The following is a 25,207-nucleotide window of genomic DNA, read 5'->3' on the forward strand; positions in this document are numbered from 1 at the left end:
ATCAATGATGTCACTGGTAGGCGGGTTTCTGAACTGTCCACGGCCCTCCTCTGAGAAATGGAGTGAGTAGACAAAAATGTTACCACATTATAATGAGCATTAGTGAGAACCAATTATATGAAGATACGTTGAAAATGGGTGAAGTGCTCCTTTAAGGCAGCCTTCTTACCAGAGCCTTCTTAAGGACCCTTCTTAACTTAAGTAGTTCCATATTGGGGAAACCCGGCCAATGTCACTTCTGCATCACAGTAGCCTGTTGAAGGGCTGCGTGCAGTGAAACAAAGTAACCTTTGTGCAATAAATGATTGTTCATAAGTCTGTTTATGAGTCACCTTGACATGGCTTTTCTTTTTTTCTCAGAACAGGACCTGTATTCACAAAGCTTGCCTGTGTGTGCGACCATATAAATGTCACAATGGTCAAGAAAGCGAAACTGAGCCAAGATCAGCAAGCCAATACACGAAGAACACATACGTGACCTGTCACCGCTGTGCATCGTACAGCAGCGTAAATGCAACGCACAGCTTTGCATAGCAGCGTATCGTATAACTACAGCAGAAAACTGTACTATACTGTGCCAAACGATTCTGTATATGCAGTAAAATCCTCAGTGTACATTTAACTCAGAGAGTGTACAAATCGTTGCTGTCGGGCAGAAACCCCTTATCTCCATATTGTAACTTTTCCTTTTTTTAAAGATTTATTTTGGGCTTTTTATGCCTTTATTATTGATAGGACAGTGGACTGACAGGAAATGGGGAGAGAGATGGGGAGTAGTCTCACGTAGCCAGACAACTACAATCTCCGAATGCTACATAGAGTCTGGAACCACACATCCTGAAATCCAAGAGGAAGCTGGCATTTCCGTTCCCGAAAATATATTTTTAAAATATCTTTACATTTTATTTTTTAATTTCCATTTCTGCTATTGCAGCAAGCTATATATGCTTAGGTGATTTTGATACATTTGCGTGACTGTAAAGACGAAACGGAAGTGGGGAGGAGGCTTCACATCCGCTTTATATTTTACTCATGATCAGAGCTTCCGTGCTCCCGACTGTATGACCGGAAACAATTGAAACTTGTGGGAGGCAACAGTCTGGCCACACGAGACGAGATGAGGAGTGACACGCAGCAAAGGTCGTCGGGATCGGGACTCGAACCTGCGGCGTGCTGTCAATACTGCTACGCCAGTGATCCGGGCCCATATTCTAACTTTTTGTTTTTCTTGTAAATTAATGCTAACTAACTTGATCATGCTACAGCGTCACACAAAAACATCAAAAGTCGCAGATCTACAAGCTTGAAATGCGGTGCGTAGCGACGCGTTTTGAGCTGAAAAATCCTGAAGAGTACGTTTTGGACATAGGAGGTTTCCACCCGACAGAGACGAAATATAACCAAATGGACCCGTATCACTCTATGAGTTACAGAGTCCATACAGCTGCCTCTGACTCAAACCTCCTGTCTGTTTCTGTTCTTCTGAGGGCTTCAGGGGGGGCCGCGGGGGGACTCCTCGTTAAAGTACATTTTCTTTCTTAGATATAAAAGTTTTTACAGCAGTGATATATGACCCCCACTCTTTAATGTCTTTTTTCACCCATTATTAGTAACCAACAAAGAGTTGAGGAACCACTTTGAAGACAAAATGTGGTGCATATACAGTATACCTCGAGCTATCCTGTGAGAGTTAAGTGGTCCGCTGTTAATACGGTATATATATGTGTGGCAGTGTTTGTGCCTATACATCGCCTGGGCGTTTGACTTTCTTTTGACTTGCTGCTGCCATGCGACGTTTTGTCTTTGCTTAAAACATTTAAAAAAAAGGGAACGTTAGCAAGACAAAGGTTTTCCAACAACTTCTAAATGTCTGTGTGTGGTGTAAAGAGACAGCACTGTGTATATTAGTGTTGCACTGATTGTGATCACTGGAGTGTGTTGTGAGTGGGGCGAGGGGGGGGTTGGGGGGTTGGTGTGTGTGTGTGTGTGTGTGTGTGTGTGTGTGTGTGTGTGTGTGTGTGTGTGTGTGTGTGTGTGTGTGTGTGTGTGTGTGTGTGTGTGGGGAGGGGGGCAGCCAGAGTGGCACCAGGTACAGTTCTTTATGGGAGATGGAACACATTAGAGATTATTATTGCTTCAGCATGTTTTCAGCCCACGCTCTATTCCCCTCCCACTGACTCCTATCACAACCAGTTTGCATTGGGAGGCTTGGAGGTTAACATTGAATTCCGCAGATAAAACGGACATTTGTTTTCATCTGCACTCAACCCTGTCTCTGTATTTGAGTGTGTGTGTGTGTGTGTGTGTGTGTGTGTGTGTGTGTGTGTGTGTGTGTGTGTGTGTGTGTGTGTGTGTGTACTATGAGTCTAGTGTATGCAGCTCTGTCATGCGGCATGGCAACAGACAAACAGAAAAATACCACTAATGAGATTGTTGGTGGTCGAGCCGGCATAATATTAAATCAAGATCCACGTGGAGTTAAATTTTGCGGTGGTTGAGACCCTTGCGAGGCATAGCAGAAATATAAACATTACATACGTACGTACATATATATGTGCTATATAAAACGTTTGTTTTTCACCACAAAAAAATAAAGGCTGCTGCATGTGATGGGAGAAAACAACCTAAATGTGTGTCAGGGACCATAATTACTGCCCCCCCCCCACACACACACACACACACTAATGTGGAATGATTCACCCCTTATGTCTGGGAGGCACTAAGTGAGTCAGTTTTTAAATGTGGACGACGAGGCCCTCAACTCCACCTCGCCTCTCTCTCTTCTGCCGCTATACCCTGCCTGCTACCATGCTCTGGTTCTTCTCATCCGGCCATTGTTTAAACACTGCTGACCCGTCTCGCCAAGCCCAGGGCGGCGCTGCTCGTCCCCTTGGCACACATTTCTGCACACATAACAAATAGACACACATCCACACTCACGCTGAGAAGCAGACAGCGGGTGGTCCATCTGTTATACTCTGAGTTCAATGGGAACGTGGCTGGACCTCTGCGTGTAACCTAAAAACAAAACAAAACAAAGCCAAAAAGAGAACGTTTTATTAGGGATTACAAAAATAAACACGTAAGTATAAAATTACAAGCATTTCCCATTTTTTGTTATGACAAGAATATTCCCCAGGGGTCTCAATGAGGGCACCCGGACAACAAGAACACCAAAACATTGTGTCTGTATAGAACATAACAATGCTACCAGTGATTATAGTGTGTATGAATATTTCAAATACATTAGACTCAAAATATAGTTACAAATAAATAGAGAGGAGTGAAGTTGGGAAGGAGGGAATTAGTCTGGGAGCAAGGTTTGGGATTTAAAGTAAACTATGAAAGGATTTAATCTATAGAAAAAAATGTTAGCAGAGCTGCATTTCACTGAGAATCTTATCCTTCAGAAACTTAAGGAAAAAACATAACATCCCTAAGCCACAGATAAATAGATGGAGCCGAGATTTCCATATAAGTAAAATATGGCATCTTGCCAAAAGATCTCATTTGGAATTTTGGATAGATTTCAGATAGTTAGAGATAGATAGATATTTTGAAAAGTGAACTCTGTGTATAACCTTGTATTGTACATTCTTGCCTTGCACAAGGTGTGCTTGAACATATTATGTACAGAGATTCTCCCCAGCACTGATCTGTACAATCTGCCAGCTTCCAAGCAATTCTGATTTTGGCAATAGAATAACCATCAAAATCCATGAGATAGGATTTTAGGGTCAGAAAGTCATCCCATGCCTGGTTAGTGGGGAGGGAAGGGTAACATGGAAAAAAAGAGGAGGCACAGTATAACTTGAAAGTAACAAAAAACAAACAAACTTGTTTTGTTACTTTCAACAAGCATACAAGCAAATACAAATACGAGGATAGTTCTGAGAAGCTAGAAAATGTGCCTTCTTTATTCACAAGTTTCCTAGGGCGTTGTGGGCATCACTTCCTGTCAATTTTATCCAATGAAATCCAATGAAATCAACAGGAAGTGATGCCCACAAACCCTAGGAAACTTGTGGATAGAGGTCTCTAAAACGCTTGATTCCTCCTCTTTGCCATAACATATACAGTAAGTGTTATCAATTAATGATGGGGTAATAGAAGAATATTTACTAACTGCATCAGGGTGGAGGCTGACATCTGAGTTGAAACTATATCCTAAGGGTAGACAGCACCACAGGTCTACATGTAAATCTGGGAGGCTTTATTGTTAGGGAGGAGGTGAGCAGGGCCATTGGGGAAGATGGGGAACATGATTGAACCTCCAACTTACACCATAACCTCCCCGGAGATTGCAAATAAGTCAGAAGTCACTTTTGGTCAGCAATAAATGTGCTGACCAAAAGCAGAGCAGAACATTGGGTAAGGCAAGTCTGCGACTGAATTCACATTTTTACAATACTGATTTCCTCAACCTGGTTACCTTCCCACCTCATAAAAAGATGGTAACAATTTGGTCCACAGATATAAAGCTAGCATCATATACTGTATGCAGGTGCATCACATTCACTCTTAAGAAGATTCACTTTATAACCTGATGAGGGGGAATCTCTAGAGCATGGACAAGATTATTCAGATGGATTTAATACATACAGAAGCAGTTCATGTGCATAAAGCAACAGTTTAATTTCGACACTAACACAGGAGACTCTCTGGAAAGAGGGAAGCATCTTAATACAACTGGCAGAGGTTCAATGGCCGAGGCAAAAAGTAAAGGGGAAATATGACAGCTCTACCTAGTACCTAGCAAGTGTCATTAGTGTGAACGAGCAACGCGTGGTGAGCTTGTCTATCGGTTATTTTCTGCAAAAGCTTTCCCCGCAATAACAGAAAACAGAAAAGACCCCAGTATAGATCCCTGAGGGACTCCGGTCAACCATATGGGGTTTAAGTGGTTAAAGAGGACCGCAAATGTAAAAAACAACAAACAGCTGATGCCATGATGAAACCATTCAGCTCCTCTCTTCAAGAAGGGTTGCTAAAGCTATAGCCAAAATGTTGACATCCACATTCATAGGGAAAAAAATATCATTCTACTATTCTGCCACCAACATGTGGAATGCCCTGACAACATCCAATAAAGGATGTGTATCACTGGTCACTTAAAAAATTGGCCTGAAAAAAACATCTATCAGGAGACCACAAGGGGAGGTAAATGTAATTTCCCATGGAAAGGAGGTGTCATTCACTGCTGCCGTTTTCCCCTTTTCTCCTTTGTACATATAGTGTTTGTATTTGTTGATGACATGTATTATTGTGTTCATTCTTATGCTATGTTGATGAATTGAATACATACCACAATGGAAATAAGTCCCCAGGCCTTTTTTTGTGTTATTCTCTTTTAGCCTTAATGTCTTACTGTATCATGTGCTGTTTACATTTCTGACCAATAAAGTATTCAATCAATCAAAACAAATAGGCTCTGCAGGAGCTCCCAAAAGTGCAACTTCCATAATGTTTTGCTGAGTGGGAATTCCCCCTCTGTGTAACCTTGACTGTAAGTGTGCCCTCTGTGCTATTAGCACAGCAACATTTGATGGAAATATGACCAGTAAAATATATATGCCAGAAGCCTCATGTCTGATTTCTGTCTACAACTGGTTCACAGCCTTCACAGGGGTCATATGCTATATAGGGAATGCATGAGAAACATCATCAAGTCTTGGGATAGTAGAGATAAGTGATTGAACTGATGTCCAAGTGCTTTCTGGGTCATATGGCTCCCTCTATTTACTACCCTCTGGTCGAACTCAGTGGTGACCTAGCCACAGTGAGCCAGGCAGTGTGAGTAAGACAGGAGCTCCAGAAGGAAAACCCTGTCTCCCATCCCACGCACGTACACACACACACACACACACACACACACACACACACACACACAAGCGCACGCGCATGTACGTGGTCACAAACAGACATACAACCCCCCCCACACACACACACCACAAATGTCTGTGGGGCCCCTCTACGCTGACGTCAGTTATGGAGTCCGCTGGCTCATGGTTAGTGTGAGTGGGAAAGCTGTCGCACGCAGCTAAAAATGGCCATGGCTGTGTATGTAAATACATCCTAATCCAAACTGGAGACCACACAAACAAGCGAGGGAAAAAACGCAACCGCATGACAAGTTACAGTTGTGAAGTCACCGTTTTCAATGGCCAATCAAATGTAAACAAATAATGAAAAAACAAAACCATTTTCCTGAAAAGACAGAGTGATCTAATTTTAGATTTTCGTAGTAGAACAGAAATAAGGGTTGAGCCACCTGGTTCACGTTAGCGGGACAAGCTAAGCTGACGCAGGACAAAGGCAGAGAAAGGGCAAGCCGCACAGATGTGGTACCCAAGTTGTTGACGTGAAGTTGGGCATCTCGACGACTATGTATAGCTGCGGGGCATTTGTTTGCTCGTAACAGACGTCACCGTTCCCGCCCAAAGTGCGCATTCATTCACGCTGGCCCACAAGAAAGACTCTGGGTTCTGGTCAGTTAGTCTAAAATCCGCCTTTCTAAATGTCTTTGTGTCCGGCCTGGCCGTGATGCCCCGGTCCGTCACCAGCCGTTGTTTCCCACGTGGGCCGTGGCGGCTGAAGGGGTGATTTCAGCAGGCATCGGGGGCGTTTTTGTGGACTAAAAGCCTTCAATTTGATTCACCAGTCTTCTATTTTGGTAAACCAGACAGAACAAAACTGACTGACTCTCACCTCCCCAAGATCCCCCCTCCTCCCCCCTCCCCTCTCGACGTGTCACCGTGGTAGGGATGGCGAGTTGAGTGCCAGGGGACCAAATTACACAGATGATGGGAATCTTGCACAGCGCACACACCCAGCTACCATTTTGGGGTAATATAAGCAATTCCAAAGGCAAACATGGAAAAGAAAACATGCTCCTATTAAGAGGAGGCTTTTGGTTTCTGACAAAAGGGTAATGAGACAAAGAAAATGACAGGGTGAGTGGAACAACTATGTCCTCCTGTCTGTCCGTCTGCGTCAGACTCCCTCGCTTACTTTCCCCCTCTCTCTCTCTCTCTCTCTGTCTCTCTCTCTCTCTGTCTCTCCAGCCGTCTGTGGGTGACTTGAACTCTCTATTGGCCCTTCAGGGCGGTGAGTTAGCATGCCCCGGGGCGAGACAGTGGGAAAACTGATGCTCCTTCCACTAAGAGCTACACATGATCGTCGCACGCCACACGAGCCACGGGCAAACATGTCTGAAGAAGAAGAAGAAGGAGAAAAAAACAGTCCTTGTATCTTCATTTGTCAACATTTAGAGAAGGATGTATGACAGCATCGGCGGTTATTTCTGGTGTCTCCACAGACCCCGAAAGACACACAGTCTGCCCTGATAACTCGCAGTGATGACGGAGCTGTGGCTTAAGTATGTCAGACCGTGGAGCCAAAGACGTGTGGCATATCTCACACACACTCACACCACTCACACACACGCACACACGCACGCACGCACGCACGCACGCACGCACAGATGCGCGCACGCACGCGTGTGTGCGCACACACACACACAGTGTGTGGGGATTGTGTCGGGGGGGCCTCTGTACTCGCTGACGGCATCACCCTCTCCGCCACCCGCCCTTTAAGACCAAAGCGGTACAATGAAATTATACGTCTAGCCCTCAGGGCAAATATTGTTTGATTCAACGTGGCGTAGTTTGAATGCCATCAGTACGCAATGGTTTGTTTGTGGTGGTTCTAGGAGGCAGGGGGGGGGGGGGGGGGGCTGAATGTATGTACGCTTGTCTGCGAAGTACGCCAGGGGCCTTGGCAGGGCTGACGTGCGACGGATTACAGATTAAGGGTTTGCGGGTTTTAGGATGGGAACCTCACACAGACTACTCTCTCATACGACTCTGTCTCTAAGAACTATAAGCAGAGGTGACTTATATTAGCACTAAATAAGAGGTTGTCTTCCGGTCCAATGGGAAAGAGACACGTCTCTGTGAGGTTGCTGTGACCGCCTCATGACAAGCTGCATGCTCACATTACTTTTCACAAATGTACAACATGGGGTAGAGTTATACGACATCTGTGTGTACATGGTACAGTCTTTTTTTTTGTTCTTTCTTTCTTTCTTAAGCACACATACCGTACACCTGGGGCCAATGCTAATGGCCCTTATGTTTTTCATAGCGTGAGAGCGACCCATGGATCTAAATACGGAAAAAGCCTGTACCGTTGGACAATTCTTTTGAAAAGCCTCACCGCAGATATCATTACCATAGCGCACTTACAGACACAGCCGTTTCATTTGCAAGCCGAGAAGTGCAGAGAAAGGAAACTCACACCCGTACTACACCGCATTAAAGGAGATTTCGGTAATCATCTTTAAACACATGAAATACATTAAAAATGGCTTTTCGGTTCCTTCAACAAAAAAAGAAAATCAAATGGGTGAGGCGACTGTGCCCCATAAAGAATGTATTACATAAGAGGTCAGGTTTTTACTATAAGACTATAAATAAAATGTAAAAAATATTTAAAACAAAATCCCCTCTGGTAAAACAATTACTGAGCTCATGAACAACAGGCCCCTGAACGCCCCTATGATTCTGGCACCGAACGTCACACAGCGGAGTGGATCTGGCCAGTGACAACCATGCTTAACCCATTAAGACCGGGTACGCATCTGTGTCATTTTTAGATTTCTTTCGCTATCTGTGCCACGCTATGAGCTTGTAGATCTGCTATTCTTTGAAGAATCGTGAGAATTTATGCAAATCTTTGAATATATATTTTTTTACATTGTAACTCAAATCTTGTTCTGGAGATTCTACAAATGTCTTCTAAATCCTAACAGTTTTCTGAAAAACTTGTGTCACTATATCAGTGGGTCTCAAACTTGTCAAGGACCTCCACAATTATATGTATTTGGCCGCGGACCTCCCATCTGAAAATATTTTGTTCCAGGGACCACCAGAAGCAAATATTTGAGTTAAAATGTTTGCTTTAAAAAACATATGTATATTCAAAGATTTGCACACATTTTCATTTTTTTTCAAAAATAGCAGATCTACAAGCTCATAGCGCGGCACTTAGTGCCGCGCTATGAGCTTGTATATCTGCTATTTTTGAATAGCCAAAGTATAAAATAATGGTTTAAGTGGTTACACAGATGCGTTCCCGTTTTTAATGGGTTAAAAAGCCATGACAAATACGAGAACAGTCTGTCTGCAACACAACGTTGCGTGTCAGACGCTGGACACTTCGTTCTGACTCCTGGACTGCAAACGTCTTACTTGTTGGCATCTCTCGCACATTACGCACACTTTCATACCGCTGGTCGGTCCAGGGGTTTATACACACTTAATCCGAGACCTTGCGATATTGGTCTTGAAAACCGTATGCAGCATGCTGTAAAACTGTTGGACTAATGAATTCGGTTATGTTTTACTTCTGCCGGAGGCAGCAACAAAAAAAACAACGAAGAGGGAGTTGACACTTTAGTGAAAATATAGCTGGGCAGCGTATTAATGGGTGTTTATGGGGTAACTGAAAAGTGCAAGACATATGACAGAGCTGGAAGCAGAACTTTGTTTTCATTAGTAAATAAGCGTGGGCTTCCTGGGCACTATTAGATACCCTGCTTCAGCAGTAAAGTAATGCCGAGCGTAGATGGGGAGGGCCATCTATGGACTCTTAAAGCACAGAGGAGGCACTGTCTCGTGGCAGTAAGAAAGTTAGAATAATATATATGTTGGATGTGGGCCCACTATTTAAGATGGAGCCTACTCCGGGCAGTTGTGTAAACTTCAGAGGACTCGCAGTGTCTCTGTGATGTCAAAGGCGCTCTGAAAAGTCTAAATTGAATCACAGTAATAGACGAGAGGGGAGATTGGGAACAAAAAGCTACACGAAATTAGATTTCCTCCGGCGATCAGGTTCCACGGTTTCACTTTCAAACAAGGTGCAGCCATTTTTGCTTAGGGGAGGGGGTGGAGGAGGAGGAGGAGGAGGAGGAGGAGGAGGAGGCGGCGGCGGAGGCGGGGCGGGCAGGAGCGCTTGCGGTATTTCGGGATTTGATCATGCTTTGAAATGTTAATAGGACAAAATTTGAATGTGATCCCTCTGTAAAATAAGCAGTGGGAGGGAGGGGCGTATTGTGATTGGAGGGGATGGTGTTTATCCTTTCGTTCGGGGGCCCCACTCTGCGCTTCAGGAAGGTTTTCTCTGGCAGGGATGACACAAACCAGCTCAAATAAAGGACCGGACAGCTCGAGAAACGGAGTGAGTTTCTGTCACCCTGACTGCTTCAGCTGCCCAGCCCCCTAAAAACAAGCGAAAGAAAACACGTCGGGCCCCGTAGGGCCCTGAGTCAACATGGCCTCCTTCCTCTGGCGGACGCCAACAGCTGCTTTCCTAATCACAGGAAAACCTATCAGCAAGCCTGTTGTGAGTTGGACACAGACCTGTGGACGATACACTTCACCCTATCGTTACACACTACGCTGTCACACTTTTTGCACAAAGCACGCGCACACAGACAATGTGTTACTCATGCTTCTATAAACCCCCCCCCCCCCCCACACACACACACACACACACACACACACACACACACACACACACAGAAGAAATAGCAAGTGCCATCACCAGCACACATAGATAGACACTATGTCCTTCCTCTCTCATAAGGTCAACGTCACATTGATTCACAGGGCAAAGATGACATCATCGCATCTAAAATAAACCTGGATGACTAATGCTGGCAGACATCAGCACCACCACTGGTGACATCACCCCTGCATGACCGAACCAAACTCTGATCTGCCGTAAGGAATTCACATATTCATTTTTCTTTTCACAGTATTTCTTTTTTTTTTTTTTTTTTTATTCGTTGAGAAGGTCTAACTCTTGCCAGGTCAACAGAGACGGAGAAGAAAGGCCCTGAATATAAAGTGAGCAAAGTCAAGAATGACATCACCGCCATTATTTTACTGCTACTGTCAAATAATTGTCCGATAAGCAGGAAGGGCCAGAACTGGCTGTGCCTTGCAACTTTCACAGATGAAACCGTAGAAAGAGTCAGAATATGACTCATTTTTTTCAACCATTTCTATAAATACTATATGCTATAGCCAGGAAAGATTTTATATGTATAAATATTCATCCTGGGGATGGATTTTCTTTCTTTTTTTGTCAGCAAAACAAACTCATGCGCAAAATTTTATGACATGAAGCTAACACTTATTTCACTGCAAACTTAAAAATCTACAGTGTGTGGCTGGCTCTATTAACTTCAAGCTGGTGCATAATACAGTCGAGTATATACACCCAGGTGTGATGGCACATTTATGGAGATTTGCTGAAATAGTAAACCAGCGAAACCTCATGGAGGATTGTGTTGTTGCTGTTACGCCGGTTAGCGCTGCCAAACCATAACCTTAGCATGTTTATTTGGTGTAACTTTATGCATAATGTACTGAGCAGGATTTTAAGGCCTTGTAAAAGCCCTGTTATACCTAGCTGCACGCTGGTGTCGCGCACCAAAAACAGCAGATCTACAAGCTTGCAACACATTGCATGTGAAACACGCCGTGAGCTTGTAGATCTGCTATTTTTTCAGTGCACGGCAACCAAGTATAAATCAAGCCTTAACGTTGTGTTAATGGCTGTGAACCCCCGCTCCTTTAGCAACAGGAAAAGACAAATTGAATTACAACAATTCTGATGAGCTCAGCTAAAACAACATCTTAATGATCTTTGGTTGGAAAAGCGCCCCGGAGATGGCATGGAGAGGGGATATAAGGGGGGGGGGGTTGGTTTTAAAGGAAAGGGGGCGTAGCGCTGGAGCAAAGCCAGGTAGTTGGCTCCTAACCGTGTTTGTGTACTGGCCCTGGGGTGAAGTAGGAGGCAAAATGTTTTCACGTCTGCCTTGCTAAGCCTCGCTATTGATGCCTTTTGGAAGACATTATAGACCAAAAGTGAAAAATAAGAAGGGCCTGCTTTGAACTTCAGGGAGGTCTGCAGGTCGTGGGTTATTATACTGCAGACTGCTCTGCTGCCTTCGGGTTGCCATCAGATCGTGAGTGATTCCTTAGGTGTCCTACAGAGTCCTATTCCATTTTTTCAGCAGGATATTGGTGGTGCAGAGAGCGTTGAGTGGAAACAAGCCGGACAAACTGTGCTTTAATAGGCTTTGTTCATAATAAAGAAATTGCCCTCTGCAGATTAGCTCTCTCAATAGGGTTTGGATTTCTCTCCCTCCGAAGTTGTGAGGGACCAATCAGGGCCCAGTATGCAAATATGGGCCGGGTTTATCACCAGGCATTTTTTTTATTTGCCCCTCGGAAATGCAGGTTCCACACAGAGATTCCAGAATAATATCTACGTACGCAGTGATATTAGTCTGGCCATGCCAGGCTAGGGTTTACCAAAGGTGGCATGCCCATTTCCGGTTCTGGTGCGGTTTCCAATAGCTTTGCATGATTGGTTCAGCATCAGATTTAACCACTTAACTCTATAAACGTACTTGACCGGGGTCCCCCAGGGCGCCATACTCGGTCCTCTAGTCTCTTCACTGAAAATAGCCAATCTACAAGCTTACAACTCGTCGCAATCCGACACAAAGTGAATTTATAGATCTTCTACTTTTATAAATGTTCGCCTCCAGAATAGGGACACTATATAGCGTTATAGGGAATAGGGTTTACATCTACTGGTTTACATCTACTGGTTTAGCTCTGCTGTCGCGCCAATCAAGCGAAGCTATGGGAAATGGACCCAGAAACGGAAACGGGTATATGCCACCTTCGGGAAACCCGGGACTATACAGTACTTATGCACGGAGCCCATAGAAAACATGTTCAGCGCAGGCGGCTTCACCATGTGTCACGTGGAAACAGAGGGGGGGGGGGATTAAAACCTACCCATGTTCTCCCTGTTCTGGTGATGGAGATCACGTCTGGCTGCAGCCTCAGTGACGTCCCAGTCCAAAGCCCAGAGTCAGGGACCGGTTTGCAGACCCGTCCTCCAGGCTTAGCTTCAGCCGCTTGTAAAAGAGGCATCCAGGGCTGCTGGAGGACGAACAGACGCTGCAAGTCCCTCTCCTGGACGCCTGGCCCTTTGGTCCCTCATGCAACAAAGTAGGAGCTAAAACCTGTGAAACGTTTTTAAAAGAAATCTGCCTTTCCCCCCAAAAATGATGTTCTCACAGCTCTGAGGATGTAGTGAGCACGTGGACAGGGTGAGTGCAAAGGATAAAAGTAGAAAAGTAGAAGGCCAGGGACAGGATGTCAGTTTGCTGGAAAGCAGGTTGTTAAAATGATAATAAAAACTAGATATGACATGCTTTCCCTTAGTTAGAGTCAAAGCCCTGTAGGACCAGATCTAACAGACTGCGGCCACTTGGATTGAACTGAATATGAAAACAAAATCTGCTTTAAAAAAAGAAAGTAAGAAAAAGAAATTGAATATAGCTGGAATGAGTTGAAAGGACATGTTCCTATGAGGTAATATGCTCAATGACACACAAGCATTCTGTGAATGCGGTTCCCTTACAAATGTGAAAATCTGATGTCATTTTAATTTTAAAGACATGACATCAATAAATAATTCAATATATCAGCAGATTCAAGACCCATGTATCAAGCTGAAAGAGAATCAACGGTGATCTAAATAGATTAGCAAAGCTCTGCCATTGCAATCATCTAATCAAGTTGTGACCTTTAATGGGGGGGGGGGGGGGTGGCCAGTTGAGCGATCTGGAATCTGTCAACACCTCGGTTCCCTCGGCCGGGAATTCCTTCTGCAGCCTGGCCACTCTGGAGCAGTTCCACATGGAAAGTACAGCGCAGTGGAAACTGGCAGCCAAAAAAGCTCCGACTTTGCAGTCCGCAACTCTTCCAGATTAGCATTCCTTCCCCCTGACACATGCGCCGTGGAGCAGATTATCATCTGAACCAACAGGGGACGCACTTCGTGGGACATGGGTTGGGGTGGGGTGCGGTTGGGGCGGGGTGGGGGGTACATGAAGGGGAAATGTGCTACGGGATAAAGATGCAAAAGGCAATGATGTGAGGAGGCCAAGGAGTTAAATTGACAATCATTAACTCTGGCCTACTAAGCCGCGAATCGCCAGAAAGCACGCTCGAGTCAGAGGAGCCAGGCATCCTGGGAATTGCAGTCAAACCTGCAATAAAAGAATTGCTGAAATGAAATAAATGGGAGGTTGAGGGAATTCGAGTACTGACAGAAGGAGGGGTGGCGTTGCAGCCAGCGTGATTTTCTTGTTGGAAAAACAACGAGGTGGGTCATTTTTAGAGCTGTTGACATGCTCACTTCCTCACCTGATTTCACCTAGAGAGGAGCAGACCGCAAGGAAGCCCTTTCATTAACTCCATCTATTCCAAACCATTAAATCACAGAAAGCCTGGAGGCCCCACACAACCTGGGCTCTGCTCAGACAAACTCACAGAGAAATGACGGCGAAAGAAGACCGCAAGGGAGAGAGAGAGAGAGGAGACAAGAGAAAAAGAAGAGGTGTGGGGGTGTGAAAAGGAGAGAGAGCGAGAGGTGAAGAGGAGAGGCAGGGGGAGTGTGCCAGTCCATGAGCGAGGGTGTGGGGTTCACATTTGGGGGGGCAGTGGGGTGCTGCTGCTGGCCGCTCAACAGTAGCATTCTTTCACACATAGCTGGAAGTAATCAGTGATCGGGGCCAGAACGAAACTCTGAGCTCCGTCTGTTTGCTTTGGCCGCGCCTCCCTTCTTCCCCTATCCCTCCACCTCGACATGCGAAGGCCCCCATTTGCACCCCCCATCCTGGGGTCCACCTCCATATTCTGCACAGCCAGAATAACCCCATACCCCACCCCCCCCCCCCCCTCCCCACCCGCTTAAACCTCCCTCAGCCCCACCACTCCAAAGCACTCCAGATGATCTCAACATTGTTGCCTAATCAGAGTTCAACTGATACTCACGTTTCCATCCTCCCTGCAGAAAAAGTAGAGGTGGGGGAGGAAGTGAGATGGGGGTGAGAAGAAAGCAATGGAGAAAGAGAGAGCACATGACCGAGTTTGTGGGAGAGAGAAAAGGTGAAGAAAATAACAATAATTCTAAGACGATTTGTCTGATGATTATCTCTTGCGGATGACTGCATCTAACCCATGTGAATGAATGACACCCCCCCCCCCCCACACACACACACACTGCTGTTTGCAGAGCCTGTGAGCGCAAAGTATAGTCAGTGTCAAGTTCAACACATACTGTAGGGATAAAACAGATGCTTGAGGTTAATATTTCCTCGCTGATGTCGAGGACAGGATGTTGCATAAGTTGTCAAATCCCAAGACAATTCAAAATGGCCTCGTTGGCACTATAAAAGCAGCTGCATACGCCGCCAAAGTGTTTTGGACCTCCAGTTTATATGTTGGATAGAGGACAGCCATGGACGTGAAGCAAAAAAAAAAAAAAGACGCTTCGTTGCAGCGAGATACTATGTTCAGTTTTTGTGTTCTTGTACTGTATGTTGCCTCAGCAGTGTGTTAACTCATGTTACTTGATGCACAGCGTAGGCGGCTGGCGGCTGCAGAGGCAAATGTATGCGCGTGCACGCATGCACCACTGGAGAGGATGCTTCCATCTCCTCCTATCAGTGCCGGGTTGGGAGAGCCTTCGTGACCTCATTCACCTATCTCACTTCCTCTCCTGTACCTCCCCTGCTTGCTCGGCCTCTTAGGGCATACATTTTAAAGTTAATTAAAGGATAGGGGCGTGGCGTGTGGCCGTGGAATGCGAGTACGAGTCCACACTTCCAAGAAACAAGGTACCGCCTGCCTCAAGATACGGTATAGAGGCAGCCTTCTCGCTCAGTGCCTCATCCAGAGTGAGAAAAAACACACACACACCACAAACACAAAACGCTGGCACGCAGGGGGCCGAAACGTTAACAGACGATCTTTAACTTACTTACAGAGCCCTTAAAGACATTTCCATCATTGTCACGATTCTCATTATTTTTGGCACCATGGCGCTCCCGCTCGCTCGTAATCCCCGTGCCGTGACCTTGGCCTGGAGCCGCTCTACAAGCTCTCACAGGGGAACATCCTGGCCACTTCAAGAACAACAGAACTGAGAGTCCTGAGTGTGTGTGTGTGTATGTGTGGGGGGGACGGGGGATCACTAACCACTTCCTTCCAATAACCATTAATGAAGCGATGTGTGTTATGGAGCAGCGCTACTGAGCAAACAGTGCGGACCTCGGCCGAGACACATGTGCAACACATTTCCAGCAGATCGATGATGGATTCTGAAACACAAAAAAAAGCGTGCGCACACACACACACACACACACACACACACACACACACACACACACACACACACACACACACACACACACACACACACACACACACACACACACACAGAGAAAGAGAGGAAGCATCAGCGATAAAGAGTTGTTTCTCAACCCCGGCCAAACAAGAGTGCCAAACTAGACCGATTTAAGCTGGACAAATCCTGCTCTCTCCAGCGCAGGGTGTGTAGACTCTCAAGGGCCTCTTGTGCTGCGAGCCTATAGGAGGACGAGGTGATGTGAGAGACACCCATAGTTCCTACAAAACTGTATACAGCTGGCACTCAGAGGGCTTGAAGCACTTATCCGTCACTTGTACCGTTTTGTCAGCACAAGCCATACAGCAGGTGTTTGAGTGAGTAATTGAGCACGAAAACATTGTGTAATATAAAGCGAAAGAAGATGTAAAAAACATGTTTATTGACAAGCTCACAAAGGTGCCGAAATACCAGGGAGGTAGAATCTATTTTTTCATTCAGTCATTGGTCAGGGACCTTAAAGGGACCTTAAAGTTCGTCCGGGGGCAGCTTGGCTTGGATCCAGGAGCGCAGCAGCTCCATCTCGGGCTGGGACAGCTGGTGGTAAAGTCCAGGGATGGAGTGGAAGGTGGCGGTCGTCATGCCAGCCGTCCGTAGCCGTGACCACGTGTCCTCTCCCCACTGGTGAAGCACCAGGTCATCTTTGGTCCCGTGGCACTGGAACAGCTCGGGAAGGGGCTGTCCAGCTGCGACCCTCTGTTCCACAGCCTTGGAGAGACACAAAGATTACTCCTAAGTACTACTACAGTATACAAACTATACAAAGAGTGTTAACTCTGAGAGGGAGGGTACAAATGTAACCAAGCGTATCCTCTCAGAGTTACAAATGGATAAAAGAAATGTTATTTGTTTGTTAAAATAAGCATCAAATAGCACTATATTCTGTTAGCAATTTCTACCAATAACAATTGCTCCAGAGTGTTTGTTCAGTATCAGGGGTCTCCACATCTCTCCGTCTCTTTAGTAAACAGAAAATACGTTTTCAGGCTGGGATACCAATTTTATCCAATCAGGAGAGAGAACTCATCCAGGATGCAGGATAAACACGTGACATTTTAAGTGATTTAAGTGATCAAAAAAATAAATTGGGGCCGGAACACTATGAAATTGAAGCCTAATGATCTGGTTGGGCTCTCTCTCCTCATTGGATAAAAATGTTACTGAAAAAACACTAGCAATGATTACAATTGGAATATAGAGCTTTAACTTGTTTAACAAAACAAAAGAATCACTTACAGCGCCTTCAACACTTAGGATTGAAGTTCTGATTCAATACTTAAGTCAAACATGTAAACAGCACAGGGGTACAGTAAAACATTTGGGATAAAATGTGGGCTTGAGGTTCACCTGGACAGCGATGGAGTCCTTATTGAGGAAGCCGGACAGAGCGAACACTCCAGCCACATCTGGGTGATACCTGCACGCCAAATGGAGGGCCATGGCTCCGCCCATTGAGAAACCCCCTTTGATGAATGGAAGAAAAGAAGAAAAAAATAAAATAATTATTATTTTGTTTACATTGTGTGCGAGACAAAATAGGTAGGACCGTATAAACTACATTATTCCCCATATCGTCTCTGTCGGGTGGAAACCTCATATGTCCAAAACTGTTACGTACTTACATGATTCAAATTAAAAAATAGCAAAAGTAGCAGATTTACAAGCTCAGAACACGGCTCTTCACACAGCGTTTGGATTTTGCGGATCTGCTACTTTTGACGCTTTTGTGTGACGCTGTAGTATGATCAAGTAGTTCATTTACGGAAAAACACAAAAAGTTAAAATATGGAGATAAGAAGTTTCTGCCCCGACAGTGACGATATAAAAAAAAAACAGTAGCTCACTCATGGCACTTAAAAGTTCTCAGACGTGGAAAATTCTCTCTTCCTTAGTTAAAGAAAAAAAACATTAAAATGAATAGGACTCCTTAGTTCCACATCATCAGCTTTTTCGTTCCTTTTTGGACCAGGCACCCGTTCACGAGTCTGTCCTTAATCTTACACATCTGGGTAGATCTGGGCACACTGTGTACATCTGGGAAAGAGTGCAAGTACCCATCATCCTGTCAGAGGGGGCAGAGGAGAGAGAGAGAGAGAGAGAGAGAGAGAGAGAGAGAGAGAGAGAGAGAGAGAGAGAGAGAGAGAGAGAGAGAGAGAGAGAGAGAGAGAGAGAGAGAGAGAGGGGTGGGGGTACAGGAAAGGTGGAACTCACATGCTCAGACCAGTGTATTAAAGACATTTTTTTTAGAGACTGACATCCATGGGATTCCTTAACCTGCTTTATACGTAGTCGTGTGACGGTGTCCCATGTGGAAAATAGACGTTTTTTTGCAAGCTCGCAAAGCATGAGCTTGTAGATCTGCTATTTTTGGTGCGGGCGGGACACCGTCGTACGACCAAGTAAAAAAAAAAGTATAAAGTTTCTCTCTTTAATGGTTTCCCTCTGATTTTGTCTCATCGTTGTCGTGAACCTAAGTGCCCTAGTCTGTACCATTTAGAAATGTGTTCTCTGCATGCAAGTGTGAGAATATGTTTGAGCCAACTTGTGTGAAATCATTGACTTTCTATGCGATACCTTTCCTTTACACCAGGGCTTCCGAAATATTTTCATTTGGTGACTCCTCCCCAGAACTCAAACTTACAAAAATACGTGATGAATTAACCACTGACTTTTCCCCCCCCATTTCTGAACATTTTTGAAAAATTATTTTGTATTTACTGCCTTGTTTTTTGTATGAAAGACAAAATACCGGATACCGGTATTTACCTGCGACTCATATAAAACGGGGTCCGCGACCCAATATGGGTTGCGACCCTATGTTTGGGAAGCACTGCTTTAGACAGTTTCCTGTGAACTGATGCCTCCAAAGAGAGAGAGAGAAAAAAAAAACATCAACACACACAAACCCGCAATCCCGGCCCCCTTGAAAAAAAAAAACCCTTTCCATGGAAAGCTCTGGCACTTGTCAGTCCGTCAGCCTGGGGAAGTGGACTCTGGGTACGGAGCAGTGCGTTTTCTCCAGCATGCCGAATGACTCCAATGAGTATTTATAGTTAATGACAAAATGTTATGATTTAGGAAGATAATATTTCAGCAGTCTCCCAGGAGCATGTGTTTTTTGAATCACTTTCTCTGGAGCTGAGTTCAGGGGCTTTTCTGGCCCTCTACACTGAAGCCTTTCACACAAGCCTTCTTCTCTCCTTCTTTTTTCACTCCCCCTCTCAACTATTTCTGTATATTTATATATTTCGGGGCTTGTAGGTTAACCCTTTTCCCAGTGCTCCCAGCGGTTTCCCCTTTCATGCACGGCAATCATTTGCTCTCTTTACACTGACATTAAAACGCATGATGCCCCCCCCCGCGCATTATTTCCTGTGGGAACTCTTACCTAGGTTCAGCCATAATGTTTACAACACTTGACGCGCGCGGTTCCATTTCATTGTTATTTATATGCGAACTTGATAACCATAATATTTGAGGAAAAAGCTTTTCGGGACCCGAGAATCCTCATCGGGACCTGAGAAATACTCCCCCCCCTTTTGTTCGTAATTGGCAGCACATGAAAGGATGCAGTAACCTGATAAGTTGCATTCTTCATTTTATATCGTGACAGAGGGAGTTAAAAACACCAAAGCTAAGATGAACTGAGGTGAATGAGAGAGAGAGAGAGTGTGTGTGTGTGTGTGTGTGTGTGTGTGTGTGTGTGTGTGTGTGTGTGTGTGTGTGTGTGTGTGTGTGTGTGTGTGTGTGTGTGTGTGTGTGTGTGTGTGTGTGTGTGTGTGTGTGTGTGTGTGTGTGTGTGTGTGTGTGTGCGCGTGCATGCGTGAGTGAGTGCATGTGTAAGTGTAATAGGGAGGAAAAGAATAAGAAGGAAAAAAGCAGTATAGAAGAACAGAGCCAAGGATCAACTGTGAGAAAAAATGAGAGAGAAAATAAGAGAGGTTGGGGTGTGCAGAAAGGCAGAGTTGAAAAAAAAAACTGACATATGGCTACAAAACTTGCTACCGAGTCTACACAATAGATATAAGAGTGCGGTGCAAATACAAACGGAAACAAAACACATACCGATAATCATCCTGTGTTTGGGCACCCCGGCCTTGAGCTCATCTTCAATCACAGCCCCCAGGGTGCTGCACATTGAATCTATGGACTCCAGGTGCTCAGGACAGTCTTGCGAGATCTTGAGACGATCGAACCACACAGTGGACAGTGCCCCTCGCATCGGTGTGTATGGCCTGAGAGATTGGGACAACGGCAGACTGTGAAATTGTCTGAAATTGTCTCTGTCAAAAACTGTTCAGTATTCAAAAGTATATCAATGTATTGCTGTATTCAAATTTAGACCTGCCCCCCAATAAAAGTCAAAGATTCAATTACAATTTTCAGAATAATTGAAATCATATATAATGTACCTTTTCCCTTCAATGTAGTGGAGTCAAAAGTACAATTACAATATTTGTCTTTGAAAGGTAGTGGAGTGAAAGTCATAAGTATTCTGAAAAAGAAAATACAAGTACTCAAGTACAGTAGATAATGTACTCAAGGACAGTAGATAATGTACTCAAGTACAGTACACAAGTAAACGTACTTCGGTACAGTCCACCACTGCTAGAAACAAGATGTGGAAGGTTGTGTCTGGGGTGAGATGTACAGTAACCTACCTGGCCGGAGCAGTGGGATAAATGACTCGTATATGAGAGAATGCCAATTCTGGGGTCATAACATCTCGTACCCAGGCTCGTAGTCCCTGTCCAGTATCGCCTAAAGTTGGAAAGGACATACATTTATTTAGAAGTGGAGGATGACATGTGCTTGGGCCGGGCCCAAGCACATTATTGCTTTCACAAAATACTTACACAATGAGATTTTTCATGAATAAAATGCATATATCTATCTATATCTGTGTGTGTGCATGTTTCGGTTAACTTGTGCGCCGTCTGACCGATTGACCTCAAACTTCGCATATGTGCTGGGGATGACCCAGGGGCGTGCAGCCAGTGCAGAGTGGGAATTTGATCGGACCAATGGTTTCCGAGAAGCAAAAAAATCCACAAATATCTGTATCTGTCTGTCCACAGACAGATTTATGGAGGACGCACTGAATCTCTGAGTGTTTTGGATTAGGGTTGTAGACATCTATCTGCTTCCCTGATTTGCAAACCCGACCCATTGGCTTCACAGATTGGCAGAGGTTTGTGCCGCTGCGCCACTATACCGTAAGTGGTAGCGTGTACAATAGAACTCCATTCGCATATGCTCATGTACGTCATCAACTCGACATCAGCAGTTTCTGACGCCATCAGGGATCCCTGTATCCCCATATTAAGTCAATCTGTCTTATGGTAGTGAGTGTGTAACGCACTGGCTACTCTGAACGGGTACATCAGGTAGTCTGACAACAAACACAAGAAGTACAAAGGGTATTGCATAACGTTGCTGTCGTGCAGAAACCTCCTATCTCCATATTTCAACTTTTTTGTGTTTTTATTGGTATGTTCTTGCACTCTATTTCAATGACGTGACGCGCACGTCGCTTAACACCTACACTGCAAGTCACACAATGGACAATTGATATGCATCTAGGCTTATTCCTATGTTAATTCGCTAGGTGTGAGTCGGGAGCCTTTGAAAACATACCAATTGATCACATAAAAGTATCCAAAATAGCAGATCTACAAGCTTGAAACGCGTCGCTTCGAGGAAGTTCGCACTGCTATTTTTGAATTTGCATCCAGAAAAGTTACAGTTTTGGACATTTCCAACCGACAGACGAAAAAACAGGTGGGGCAAGCATTCCCAACTTGCATCGATCCTGACCTGCATCCTTTCCGAGTAGGCCGGTGCCCACGGGTACCGCACTAACAACGGGTACAGTGAGTACACTGACAACAGGTACAACGGGTAGTGCATAACCGGGTGGGCGTGCATTCCCAACTTGCATCGTTCAGTAAGTGGGAAAAGGCCAATAGAGGATATGCGTGTGACATCATCATCAAACCCGGAAGTTATGCAGGAATGCCTACTGAGTGTCAAAAAAATACTTTATGGCCTTGACAGCCCATGCATCCAAACAGAAAAGTCATATCTGATTGCATTAAACAACATTAAACAATGTTAAACTAATTTTGCATGTTTCTTTGCCAATCATTTGCCACTCGATGTGCCATTCACTTTAAGCATGCGCATATCCTCTATAATAGAACTAGAACAGTCAGGTACTGTAATGCAGCCTTTAAAACCAGGGAGGACAACACGTCAAGTTATGTCATATGATCATGACATTAAAATGTTCCAAATCCCGGATGATATCTAGTCTCATATCATGATATTGATATATATTGCCCAATTTGCCCAGCCCTAACCAGTGCTATGGGACACCATGTCCCATGCACACTAATGCAACGTTATAAAGACTCCAGTGGTTCTCTAAGCGGGTCCGGGGACCCCCAGGGGTCCTTGATGAGGGGGTCCCCAGCTAAATTTGTTACTATAGCATCAAAATCTGTTGAACCATTTAACCCTATATGCATCGGCTATTCAAAAAGAATCTTGAAAATTTTGAAACATTTGGATTTCTTTCTTTTTACATTTGAACAACCCAAATCTTGTGTTGGGGTCCAAATCCAAATACATATTAATTTGGGGCCCCTTGACATTAAAAAGTTTGAAACGAAATTTATAAACAACATATTGCTTGGTATGGATGACACTAGTGTCAGTCATATAATCTACTACAGATATTGTGTCCGTTTTTTTTACCATAATTGTTTGACAAGAGCTAAACATGCATGCACATTTTTCTGAGTGTCTGAGTGTACATTATACAGTATAAACTCAAATGGACACTTTGTATGCATTCTTGAGTAATAATGGGGGTCCTTGAAATTAAAAAGTTTGAGAACCACTGTTCAAGGTATTAAACTGAAGTTCTGTGTTTGTCTGCAGTGCAGTAGGATGCAGCATTTGTGCCCGACAGAGCTAGTGTGCCTGTGTGACACGACGATCGTCAACCTGGTGTTTGCACTTTCTCCCTTTTTGGCCCATACATCTACATAAACGTTCAGATTTCAAATATTAGGTACTGACCCCATGCCTACGGATCTGTTACAATTCTGTACGGGCCCACAGAAGTACCCATATCTTCCGCATTGTTCAATAAAAATAATTTTAATCCGATCGGTGGTCATTTGATTAAGTAGTTACACTGTATCAGAGTGCAATACGCCTCCCAACCGATAGGGTCGCGTAGTTGAAAGCTTATTGAGAAAATACTGAGTAAATGGCCATCGATCGGATTAAAATGCTTTTTATTGAACAATACGGAAGTTTCGGGTACTTATAAGGGGCCGTACATAATTGTAACATCCATGGCCACGGGGTAAGCACTTTATATTTGAAATATGAACGTTTATAGTAGATGGAGAAAGTGCAAACACCAGGTTGAAGTTCATTTCAGGGCTAGTGCCTGCTTGTCCTGAAAAGGAACAGCGACAGTCTCCTCTGTCCTAACCTTGGATCAAGACTATCATAGATGTATTTTATCAATTTTGATATTTGCATATAGATGTCCAAATACCAAACTTGATCAAATACATATCTATGATGATAGTCTTGATCCATGGGGTACCTCTGTCCTCAGTGTCCTGTCAAAAAGTCGTAGCTTAGCTGGCTGCAGAACGCAGCACGCACCACAGCAGTAATAGTACCAACAAACACACATTTCTACTTTTTTCCCCGACTAGACAATCACACGTTTAATATAAAAAGGCCGAGCAGCACCTGAGCCGTGCAAGAAGATAACCGACGCGGTGTGTCTCCCCGTCGGAGACACGGCGCACTTGTGCAGCCTGGAGGCGGCCATGACAGTCGAGGAGTCAGTCAGCTGGTGCTGTTTAACGCGAGAGTCGCGGAGTCAGTGCACGCTCGTCGAAGTGATTGGATGAAACCAAGCCCTGATACATGACTGTCATATCACGACAGTCATGTATGAACTTCAACTTGGTGTTTACACTTTCTTTCTTTACAACCCGTACATCTACATAAACGTTAATATTTCAAATATAAAGTACTTACACCATGGCCATGGATGTTAAAATGATATACGAGCCCTCAAAAGTACCCGTATTTTACGTATTGTTCAATAAAAAGCATTTTAATGCGATTGGTGGCCATTTTCTCCGTATTTTTGCCACGCTATCAACTCCGTACCCCTATTGGTTGAGAGGTGTATTGCACTCTGATACATTATAACTCTATGAGAAAATGGGCATGGATGGTATTAAAATGCTTTGTATTGAACAATATTAATACGGGTACTTATGAGGGCCCGTACATAACATTTGTCGCCATAGGGTAAGCACTTTATATTTGAAATATGAACGTTTATGTAGATGTACGGACCAAAAAGAAGAAAAGTGCAAACACCAGGTTGAAGTTCATCCATGACGTGATCCATGGCTAAATGAAACCAAAAAACGCAGATCCACCAAGCAGCATAGTGAAGAGCTACTGGGAGTTTGTTTTACTATCCCTATGATACACTGCTCTGTGAATTGGGGAAAAGAAGTGAAACTTGGCATTTCCTAGGTCTAATATATAAATTATACTATTTGTATTGATCTCAAATTCACGCAAGTGAATCATTCACCACATTTACTGCATACAAACACATGATATGTATGTGTATTTTCTTACTTTTAGAGTACTATAAGGCTAGGTTACTGTTACATCATTTTTACAGTGCTATTTTAGGACTAACAAAGGCCAGTGATCTGGGTTCCTATCGTGTATAGTGACTCTAAGGAATGTCTGGATCTGAATATCTGTTTAAACACATTTAAGGGCCTTATCTTCTATAAACATA

At 44.3% G+C, this 25,207-nt stretch overlaps 1 protein-coding gene across 1 annotated transcript; it reads right to left on the minus strand.

Annotated features, from left to right (window-relative positions):
• Positions 1-16,733: 16,733 nt before the first annotated feature.
• On the minus strand, positions 16,734-24,205 carry lyplal1 (lysophospholipase like 1; the record flags this gene model as incomplete). The annotated part of the gene is made up of 5 exons (XM_084051696.1): positions 16,734-17,052; positions 17,692-17,807; positions 20,410-20,579; positions 21,006-21,105; positions 24,124-24,205. 5 exons carry the CDS (start codon positions 24,203-24,205, stop codon positions 16,813-16,815), a joined length of 708 nt encoding a protein of 235 aa, XP_083907822.1. The 3' UTR covers positions 16,734-16,812.
• Positions 24,206-25,207: the final 1,002 nt, after the last annotated feature.

This window comes from Gymnoscopelus microlampas (assembly GCF_963454915.1).
Source record: "Gymnoscopelus microlampas genome assembly, chromosome: 3".
Taxonomy (NCBI): domain Eukaryota; kingdom Metazoa; phylum Chordata; class Actinopteri; order Myctophiformes; family Myctophidae; genus Gymnoscopelus; species Gymnoscopelus microlampas.